The sequence below is a fragment of the Bidens hawaiensis genome, unplaced genomic scaffold, assembly GCF_021521415.1.
Source record: "Bidens hawaiensis isolate Kalapana, Puna unplaced genomic scaffold, B.hawaiensis_p1.1 tig00031101_1, whole genome shotgun sequence".
Classification (NCBI taxonomy): domain Eukaryota; kingdom Viridiplantae; phylum Streptophyta; class Magnoliopsida; order Asterales; family Asteraceae; genus Bidens; species Bidens hawaiensis.
This window is the reverse complement of record NW_027495209.1, coordinates 217,896-229,694: the sequence shown is the minus strand read 5'-3', so window position 1 is coordinate 229,694 and position 11,799 is coordinate 217,896. Positions and strand designations below refer to the sequence as shown.

Here is an 11,799-nt window from a genome sequence, read left to right as displayed (position 1 = left end):
ACGTATAAAAACGAGTATTTGTATGTTTTCCCCCAGTTTATAAAAGTATAAAGTAAAGGGGCTGTGAAACTCACGTTTGAGTTTCTGCGCGAAATAGTTAGCGAATATCGAAAACAAGCGTGAGACTTCTCCTAACCGTGACCTTATCAGTTACGGTTACTTAGAATCTCATAGTACAATATCAACATACAAGTTGATCTTGTATAAAGTCCACCCAACATGTTAGACTCGATGGTGTATGTGTGTATTGTTGATGTATATCCCAATATACCGTTGGTGATTTGTTTATGTGGTTTATCGTGCATTTAAGTTTTGGATAAATATATATAAGGTAATATATACTATTTACGTTATTATTAGTCCATAAGTTCTCGTGTATGCTTCATATTGGGTTTAGATGACTTAGAATTAGTATTCATTATTTTATGTGTACACAGATTCTTCACAGATTTTATAGATATTTTAGGGTACGAAGCTACCGTATTTTATAGTATTAAACGACCTTCTTTTGACTTGAAACTTTTATCACATAATCTCACATGTATTAGGTTTCCAAATATCTATTATCCATAATTTTTGGAGGTGTTTAAGATGTCCAAACACATTTATTAGTACACAAGGGTCGTACAACGAATATTTTTGATAGTTTGTGGAAAAACCTTTATTTGACTGACCTAAACCTATTTTCATGAAACTTGTGAGTACAAACTTTAAACCTAATACATAAAGGTTTCTTTTGCAAAAGGAATCATGTCATTTGGACTTAATATGACTGAGTTATGGGTTCTTGAGTAAGAGTCAAATCTGTTAACAAACTGACAGTTTTGACACGTATTTTTGTAAAGTCCGTTTCGGGTATCAAAACTCGTCCAAATCGCATTAAACCGGCTGGTTTGGAAACTAGACTCGTAGTAGTATACCTTAGACTTAAGAATCATACTTTTTGGTTAAGTATTGACTGAGATATGACCTCGTGAATCCGAGTTTTAAAACTGCTAGAAAACTGTCTATCTCTAGTTTGTACTTGTGAGACACTTTTACACATTTCCTAGGTGTGTATTCAGTTTATCCTATGGTTAATGGTTTATAATCTTTGTTTAACATTATGTTTAAAATAATATGTGTCAACCCTTGGCTGGGCAAAAGTAAAATTGCACTAATTTTGACGTTATTTTACTAATCTCGTGAAAATAACGTTAAAAGTGGCGGAAGGTTAATCAGGCATCATGTGGTGGTGTTGATAGCCGAAAGACAACGGTACATGCACCAATCAGCCGGTGTCCCGATGATTGTGTGTTATGTGTCTTATGTCCAAGGCTTGATGCAAAACTACTATCGAGCCGGGAGTCTCACCTGAAGCAGCCTCTCTATCACTATGGGGTTGAGGTAAGGCTGTCTACATCTTACCCTCCTCAGACCCTACCATAGCTTTGCTATTGGTGAGATATACTGAGTACGATGATGATGATGATGATGATTCCTTAACAACTTTTATGTGGTGATTACGAGTCTCGGGTTCTTGGTTTTGTTTTTGTCCATAGTTCTCGATTTTCTTATACATGTTTCTTTGTAGATCTTGGTTTTACTCATGTTCCTTGGTTAGTCCTTGTTATTATAAATTTGTTTACACACCATAAATAACATAAGTTGGTTATTTTCTCATATTTAAAAAAAATGAACACACCACTTTTGTTAGTTCAAAACAAGTCATGCTTAGATCTTTAATAGTATTTCATGGTTTACCAAAAATGTTACTCTTTTACTAACCAATCGTATAAAAGACTTGTATTAAATATATCTTCTATATAAACATTTTAATATGCCATAATTTAGAGAAGATGTTTGTTTAGAGAAAATAAGGTTTTAGTTACTAGTTTGTGTTCATTCATCTTTTAGTCAAATACTTTGGGTGGTTCATTATACAAGATTTCAAGACTTGTATATATAATAATAAAAGAATAAAGATTTAGAGTGTAGAGGCTCACTTAGGTAAAGGATTGAGGAGACAATAAAAATAATAAGAAGAAAAGAAGAAATCTTGAGCTCCTAGCACCACTCTAGCTTCCTTTTACTTGAATCATCATCTCTAACACTTGTAGGCTTGAGGTTCTTGTAGATTTAAACTTGTTTCATGAAAGATACTTGCATAAAAGGTGATAATGAATGTGGATAGGATGGTGGTGTTTGGGATTGGTTCCAAGGGAAGTGAGAGAGATATTGTGTTACTTCCAATTGTAAGATTGTGTTAGATATATTGAAGAAGTGTTGCACTAACAGGAACATGTCTCCTAACAACTTTTATGGGAAAATGGAGAGTGAAAGCAAGGGAGGGGGTCCCCTTTTGATGTGTTATTCCAGGGACATGGGGTGGGGGTTTGGGAATTAGTTTTGTTTCATTATAAGTGTGGTTTAGTTCTAGTTAGAGTAGTTTATAAAGTCACATGTTTATTTAGTCAACTTGATGAAGCAATATGTTAACTACACAAAACAAGTATGAAAGGTGGGGTGTCTCCATGTGGTTCGGCCAAGATATTGTCTAGCATATGGTCTATATATATATATATATATTTATCAACTTCTTAATATACTATTAATATACACATAATATTTAGCTCACAAACAATTATTCGGTTTATGGTGTAATTGTATCTTATTCATCTAGGATTAGAATTGTTAGTTTACATGTACTAGTAGTTTAATAATACTCGTATGTTATATCTACACCCTCGTTTAAACATGATAATTTAATACAAAGTCTTGTCTTAAAATTATATCGTCATGAATCTTTAAGTTCTTGTATTTGAGTCTACAGTATAAGGCTTATATGTTGGACTATTGCACACTGCTTTGGTTTATAAAAATTGGTACCAATGTTCGGGTTCGTCGGGTTAACTTGCATATGTGTAGTAGTAATTTCTAAAATTTCACAACGTATGATAACCGTATGTATGGATTCACTAGACTTTATATAAATTAGTTAATGCAATTTAAGACAAATAGAAACTCATAAAATGTAAGTATGTTTAGGCATGTACGAATATTGACCTGAAAATTGGTGGTTGTCTCAAAAATCAACACACAACCGGAGCCGGCTAAACCCGTAGAACAATCCCACAAAGGTAAGGGGAAGAAAACCGGAGAAGCGAGATTGGTGAAGCTCGAGATACAATTTAACGAATTGTTTTAATGAAGTATTTTAATTTATAATTGTGTGTATACAAAAAAAAAAAAAAATTCACCGGATCACCTGGACCACTACACCTTCTAGGGCTTGATCCAAGGCCATGTCATCGCCTACATGTCGGGTTTTGATTGGATCACTTTGGTCTTAAAAGTTGTAAATGTAGTTATAATAATTACATTTTCTTGTTATAAAAAGGCAATTAATTAAAGAAAAAAGAGAGAGAGAGAAGATTGTAAAGAAACATACCAGACGAGAAGCGTGGAGAAGTGCAGATGGCTAGGGTTCCGAGCAAGCACGACCGCGATCAGCCGCTGGTATCTTCACTTATTGTTTTACTAAACGTATATGATGTCTGTAATTTGCATATATTCTCTGTGTGTGTGTGTTGCTAGGATTTCGAAGGATTTTTGAATAACTTGCACGATTGGGAACAATTTTCACTCAAAGACAAGAAGCTCAAATCACAGCCTCACATCCACAAAACAACGGTAACCTGGAAACACTTTCATATATATACATATATTATTTGGTAGTCAGTTAGTATCTATGTTTTGCAAGTATATTTGAATATTACACATCTCAGAAAATTGGAGCTGTTGATACAAGAAACACGGCTAAATCTATATCTGGAAACCACCCAAGTGTTTCTAGACAAGATAGTTACCTGAAAAAATATGATGCTCCGTTGTCCAGTGGTTTCATGGCAGATGACACTAGTGCTGTAGATGCTAATTCAGAGAAAGAGTTGGTATGGAATATAGTTTCTATTATTATTATTATTATTATTATTTATTTTTTTTTTATGTCATTTCTTGCCCCTAGGCAAGAGTATGTTTGTGATTTATTATCTTTTATATTTTACATAACAATGAAGGGGTGAGATAAAACCGAGCCATCACTGAAAACCAAACTGTTAACCGAAACTAATCATAACCGACAAAACAAATTAGTTATGGTTAAGTGTATCTGATTAACTGACCATTCGGTTATGGTTACAGACTTATGGTTGACGTGTCTTCTTGAACCGACTTTAACCGAAACTGAACCAAACTGAACCGATACGAACCTTGTATGTTTTTGATTTTCTATCTTTTACATCTCTATTTCCCGCTTTTATACGACCATTTTCAGCTTTGAACACTTGAATCCGTGCCGCAACTATCTATAACTGAGCTTGGAACCTGCATAATGAAGCTTGGAATACAATAATCGAACCATTTTCAGCTAGAACAAAGCAAAAAGAATACATTGGACAATTAAGCATACTTAGCCAAACTGGCACATAACCGACCCATGCTTAATTGACCATTGGTTATGGTTATGATTAAGCAATCCTCCATAATTGAAGCTCGGGTATGGTTATAGTATACCCTCCATAACTTAACTGAACCGACTTCGTCACTTCGCACACATGCACTTAACAGTGAATGACTGTAACTGCATATATCAGTATAGTCCATGGTATTTTGTTATTTTCTTTTGCTTTTTCACTTTATCTTTGTGCCATTTCACAGGGTAATGAGTTCTTTAAGCAGAGAAAATATAAAGAAGCAGTTGAGTGTTATTCCAGGAGTCTTGCTCTTTCACCAACTGCAGTAGCATATGCAAACAGGGCAATGGCATATCTTAAACTCAAGAGGCATGTTTTTTATAAAAAGTTTTACTCTGGTGTTTAATTTTAAAAAGTAATTTGTTATTCATCTAAAGTACACATGATAATGGAAGTACATGCATCATATTTGCATATCATCTGTATAACTGAAAACCTCCAAACGATGGATATAGAAAAATGTTCAAATAAAAATAAGGAGTTTCCTAGGAATGATAAGAACCAATAGACTTTTGACATGTGGCATTACAACCTATTGTGAAAGAACAATTCTAGGAAACTATGTCGGTTACAATGGTGAAATAGTAATTCTAGGAAACTATGTCGGTTTTTTGTAATTTTAAATCTCAACCATTGATTAACATGATCCAATGACTATGATTTGTTCCTAGCCTTTCTAGAAACTACTTGTTTTTAGGATAACCCTCCCTATATATATAAGAGGATCATGTGAGAACTCCATTTTATGGAGAGAACTAGAGAACTAATAATGAAGTATTTTTAATTTAATTAAAAAAAATATTTTTAAATTTTTTTTTCTTTCATCCTTCTTATATGTTGTTATTCTTCACCACAAAAAAAAAATAAAAAAAAAAAAAAAAATTAACGAGTAATGCATATATGCAATACACCGACTTTTTTTATAATGCATATGTGCAATAGTGTGCATTTTGATATTTGAAATAGTGTTGAATAGCATATATATATAGTTGTTTTTATTGTTTATTTGCAATAGTGTTATATTATATACAAAAATTAAAAAAAATCGATATAGTGCATATGTGCATTAGTGTTGTATTTACATATATGCGATAATGTTTTTTGCATACAATTATTAGTGTCGTATTTGCATATATTCAATAGTGTGTATTGGATAATGCAATTGTGTTGTATTATATGCAATAAAACACTATTGTATATATGCAATAGGCATTAGTGCACATATGACTACAGTACTACACCAAGTTTTCTTTTTTTTTGGTATCAATATCATCTTATTAGAACGAGGAAAGAAAAAAAATCACAAAATATTTTTTTTTAAAAATAGTTAAAAATAATTCTTTACTAGTTCTCTAGTTCTCTCTTTAAGAGGAGTTCTCTCTAGATCCTACCCCTACATATATATATATGTATATATATATGTATGTATACATATGTATGTATGTATACATATATATATATATGTATACATATATATATATGTATACATACATACATATGTATACATACATATATATATACATATATATATATATATGTAGGGGTAGGATCTAGTGGGTACTAAAAAAAGTGGGGAATTATATATATATATATATATATGTAGGAGTAGGTTCAAGAGGGTACTCAAAAAAAGTGGGGAATTGGGGAACTCTTCATTTTACATGTAAAAAAATAATATATATATATATATATATGGATTTGGATCATGTGAGAACAATTTTGAAATTGAGAACTTTAAGAACCATTTTGGACCACAAAAAAACTCTTTTCAAGAAAATTAACAAAAATAAAAAAAAAAACTAAATACGCGAAAATAAAAATAGTAAAAAAAGTAAAAAAACCAAAAAATTTATTTTTATCCCAATTTCATAAAAAAATATCAAATTATACATATATGTATAATGCTTATTTTTTAATTTTATACATGTTATTCTTTATACACATATGTATAATTAAGATAAATGATAATGTACATATGTGTATATTATGTAAATCGAGATTAAATAAAAATATACACATGTGTATAATTAGGGGTTTATTTTATGAAACCGGGATGAAAAATAAAATTTTTTGGTCTTTTTACTTTTTTAAGTTTCCGTTTTTTAATTTTTTTTAATATTTTTTAAGATGTTTTTTTGTGGCCCAAAATGGTTTTCAAAGTTCTCAGTTTCAAAAAGTTCTCTTAGGATTCTCACCCTATATAGGGGAAAGTTAACGTACAAATGATATTAACGTGCTAATCGTGAGAATCAAGTAGAGTAATTATATATACATGTAGAGTAATTATGTAATTACACGCTAATTTCATTTGTAAATTTCACAACACACACACACACACACACATATATATATATATTGTCTAATTATTTGCAATTCACTAGATTTCAGGAAGCTGAAGATGATTGCACGGAAGCTTTAAATTTAGATGATCGGTACATTAAAGCATACTCAAGACGTTCAACAGCTAGAAAAGAACTTGGTAAACTTAAAGATTCCAAGGAAGGTATCTTTTATATCTTAGTAGTTATTATGCATCACTCCACAGAAAAGAATACACATTGAGTTTTGGCTAACTGCAGATGCAGATTTTGCTATGAGGTTGGAGCCAAATAACCAAGAGATAAAAAAGCAGTATGCGGAGGCCAAATCCTTGTATGACAAGGTACATGTCTTGGTTCTTTTGTTTTTTTTTAATTAATGTTCTTAAAATTGTGTGCATTTGCTTTTAGGTTCCACCTTAACATGTTTTGCATAAATAACATGTTAAAATTTCCAGGAACTTCTTAAGAGGGCATCTGCAACATTGAAAGGACCTGCACAGGGGGGGCCTAAAGATTTGAAGTTAGATAATGGTACAAAATCTGCACCAAAAATTTCTGAAACCACAAGAGTTGCTATAACTAAAACAGAGAGCCCAGAGGTAAGCTGATAATACTCGACTTCATATCTATTTGCTTGTTGCACATGCTCCTGTTATATCCATGCATGCACATGTGGCATGTATGCATGTTTGTCTGTGTATAGTATATGTATGTGTGTGTCAGTTTATAATATCTCGTAAAATGACGAGGGAAAAGTGGTGAAATTCAAAGGCAATATCGTGATTTTTTCCTTTATATATTCTTTGTTTCAGTTGATTGTAATAGGTTGGTTGAGCGTGTTGGGTAATAGGTTGCCAAAGAGAAAGGAACAGACAACATTAAGAATAAAAAGATCAGTCATCAGACATGATTGCTAAGTGACTTTTAATTGCAAAAATAATTTGACACTGCAAACACCACCTAAATGTTATAAAAGTCTTGTAGGGTTGGTCATAATGCATAAACATGTGGATAAGTATGTAGACAGGTACCAAACTGATTCTTGATTTAAAATAAATCGAATACAAAGGTCTGTTGCTTTTGAGAGACATTTGTAGCTCCAATTGCCTACTTTCAAGAAGTAGATAAGTAGGTTCTGTTTTAGTGGACTCGATAAACTTGAATAGTAGTCCTGGAAAACTGGGCAGGTCAGGCAGGTTCAGGTTACGGGTTAGAACAAGTTTGGGTCAGAGGGGTTTAAGCAAAATGAATTTGGGTTAATACGGGTTCTAAGCAAAATGAGTTCCGGCCATCTCGAAAAACTATTAATTTGGTTGAGGCCAAAACAGGTTTTCTCAAACTGGAATCGGGTTAAATTGAATCGTTTTAGAAAAAAAAAGTAACCAGCTCCACCCACCACACCCCACGATTAGAATGGGCCGTTTTAGGAAAAAAGTACCCACTCACCCCCATCTCCGGGTTATAAGTGTTTTACCACACCCCCACCCTTTTCTAGGCGCCAGCCACAACCCAGTCCATCCCGGTGGGGAAGGTGGTAAGTGGTGGGTGTGCCCATGGCGGTGGCAATGATAGAGTTGGAGTGTCGTGGCTGTGGTGGAGGCGACAAGTAGGTGAAGACAGACAGTGGTCACGGATGGCTCAACCCATTTGGACCTTTTTTCTTTTAAATTAAGAAGTTTTATAATAGTTACCCATTTTGACTTGTCGACTAATTTAAGGCTACCCAATTTTACCTGCTGACTAATTGAAGGCGACCCATTTTGGCCCGTTGACTAATTTATGTGACACAAGTGAACCCATATACAATTTAGTTGCCCAAGTTAACCTTTATATGAATGATGGTGATGATTACCACCTTACGAATACAATATTAAAAGATATCCAATGTAACTTCTGATCCCCAACCCTTGTTATATGGACGGCTACAAATAATTAAAGAACCTAACTGCCCTAAGTGAATTTACAGCTGGACACTATCAAATATTGAAGAAATATCATTTTCAATTTAAAGTCTTTAGATGTTTACTGCAATTTATATATAGACATTTGTAACTGCTTTTTAAAATATCTAACACTTTCTTTATGCGTGGAGACGCGTATTCCTGCACTTCTGCATATAATACTTGCTTCATCCTATATTAAATGCAACATTTTATTGGAAATACAACATCATATAGAAGTAGAGGGTGCAATAATCAGGTGGTTAGTAACGGTTCAAAATTTCAGATCGGGTAATTTTTAGTACAGCTCAAAATATTGCAGGCTGGGTCGGGGTTGACATGCATGAATCTTTTTTTTTTCTAAAAATTTTATAAATAGTCACTATATAAGAGATGACTACAAAACTACATTATATAAGCACTAATCTAGTTTTTTAAATCTTTTCAGATTAGTAAGAATGCTGGCAAGAAAATTTCAAAAGATTCAGTTCAACAGCTTGCTGCCCGTGCAGCGTCTCTTGCAACTGCTGAAGCGGCAAAAAATATTGTTCCTTCGACTTCAGCTTATCAGTTTGAAGCTTCTTGGCGAGGATTTTTTGGCGATCGTACTTTACAGGCTTGTTTCTTAAAGGTATAAATTTGGGCTTTTATTGTTCGAAATTCGAATACTACAAATGTTAATTATGTAAGCTAGAATCATGATTTTATTCTTTTAAAGTTTACAAACTCGCTTATGATGTGATTTTAATGGTTCAAATGGATTAAGTTTTTAAGGATTGGATTAAAGGAAAACAAGTTGAAACTTACTGAAAGTGCATCTATAATAGGCTTGTAGATGAACTGAACTAACACAAACAGTTAAACGAACACGGTTTTTTTGTTCGTATTCGTTCGTCAAGGAAATGAATATGCTCGTTCGCTTGTTAACAGTATAAATGAACTGTTCATGAATGTAAGTTAGCGGATATAACTGAACACAAATGAACAAACATAAATGAGCTCAAACTAGTTAAAAGTAATGTGAAAAACAATGTTTGGGCCTAAAAAGTTATCAAAATTAGAGTAATTTGTAATGGGACAAACATTTTAAATAAATATATTTACGAACGTAAACCAACCAACTTAAACTAGTTAACATTCATGAATGTAAATGAACGAACATAAACAAATTTAAATGAAAGATCGTAAATTAACATTCATGAACAAAAATGAACAAATGAGACATGTATTCATGTTTGTTCATTTACCTATATGAACAAATTTTTTTTGCTCATGTTCTTTCGTTTATAGGTAGATTCACATATTGTTTACTGAACATTGTTTACAGGCTTAATTATTTATTCCATTATGCATAGAACATGCTATATCTTTTTATAAAAAAATATGATATTATTGTAAGAATATGCCATAAAAAGTTTTTAATGCATTTTTCATAGTTCATACTTCATCATCCTATTTTTGATTACACGTTAACTTGTTTGTTTTATTGTCTCACCCAACAGGTCATGAATCCTGATGCATTACCACAGATCTTTAAAAATGCCTTGTCAGCATCGCAATTAATTGATATCATTAGATGTGTTGCCACCTTTTTCAGGTAAGTAAATTGAATTATCTACTTAGTAAGTGTTGAAGATATTTAGTTGAGTAAACTGAAACCTTGTTTTGTTGATATTCGACAGTGATGAAACAGAGCTGGCGGTCAGATACTTAGAAAACTTGCCCAAGGTGTCGAGATTCAATACAATCATCATGTGCCTTTCACCTGCAGACAAATCAGGTATGTTTTGACTTTTGATGATTCTGCAAGACATCATAGATAGATTCATAATGACAGTTGTTTATGTTGAATAGATCTCCAAAGAATTTGGGATGATGTGTTTAGTAACAACGAAGCTGCACCTGAGATTCTTCGACAGCTACGCCCCAAATATTGTTGTTAGACCCTGTAACGCCCACAAAATTATTATATAATTGCGATCTTGTATGATGAATGCATGCTACTGTGGTTGTGTTAAGGAGTTTAATTTGAAAGGGTTAACAAAAAAGTTACAAGTCGTATTTGTTTATTTCTTTTGGCAAAAGTGGGTTGGTGTATGAAACAAAATTTAATCCTTTAAAGCGTATTTTCATTTTTTTATCTTTTGTGTGATGGGCATCATCGGCTGAAGCTTGGAGCCTGTGTTTGATGTGGGTAGTTGTCCATCTACTTTCTTCCTGCGACTTCTTTAGTCACTTCCGGCTTCCCCACTTCTGCATTTTTCGTATTCGGAAGAGCTTTCTTCGTAGCAGAGCATTTGGTAATGCTAGTAGCGTGTTTACATATGCACAAATCGGGTATTTTTAGAAACTGGTTTCGTGTATGGTCAACAAAAGTCAAGAACCGATATAGGTGAGAACCGGTTCCAGTCAAGAACTGAGTTAGGTGGGAACCGGTATATGGTAAGGTACTTGATCGGGTTTGATGGGTTTTTATCGGCTTTTGGGCCAGGTCGGGGTTTTGACCGGTTAGAGGTGGAACTAGATTACCGCCCGCCTTACATGTTCATTATATTGCACTTTGGTCTTCTTTCTTATAGAAATTTCCAATCTATTACACATTTGTTTAAGAACTACTAATTTGTTTATATGTATATGTAAATGTATATTGTTTACAACTTCAAACTTGTTTGTTGTTGAAATTTTTAATGTTAAAAAGAAGCAAGTAATGCTCGGAAATTACTCAATTTTTGATCGGAAAATCCTCGATTTGATTTTCGCTTGGTTTGTAAATGAGCTATTTGGTTCAGTTTGTAAACGAGTCAAGAAACGAAACGAGTGATCCCTCGCTCGGCTGGGCTCGTAAACAACCTTAGATGGGTACAAGACAAAAGCTAAAACCTAGAAAATAAAACGTATACGTTTAATTGGTTAGCTTATATATGAGTTAGTTTAAAAATAAATAAAAAGGTTAACAAGGAATAAAAAACCAATAAGAAAAGGTTACCACATGTGGAGCATTGAAAAGAAACTAGAGTACAAGTG

At 33.0% G+C, this 11,799-nt stretch overlaps 1 protein-coding gene across 1 annotated transcript; it reads left to right on the top strand.

The window, feature by feature from the left end:
- The first annotated feature begins 3,456 nt into the window (after positions 1 to 3,456).
- On the top strand, positions 3,457 to 10,843 carry LOC143581554 (uncharacterized). Its single transcript, XM_077064316.1, has 11 exons — positions 3,457 to 3,498; positions 3,577 to 3,672; positions 3,768 to 3,932; positions 4,699 to 4,823; positions 6,896 to 7,017; positions 7,094 to 7,176; positions 7,291 to 7,434; positions 9,224 to 9,406; positions 10,278 to 10,372; positions 10,458 to 10,555; positions 10,630 to 10,843. The coding sequence occupies exons 1-11, from the start codon at positions 3,457 to 3,459 to the stop codon at positions 10,716 to 10,718; spliced, it is 1,242 nt and encodes a 413-aa protein (XP_076920431.1). The 3' UTR covers positions 10,719 to 10,843.
- Positions 10,844 to 11,799: the final 956 nt, after the last annotated feature.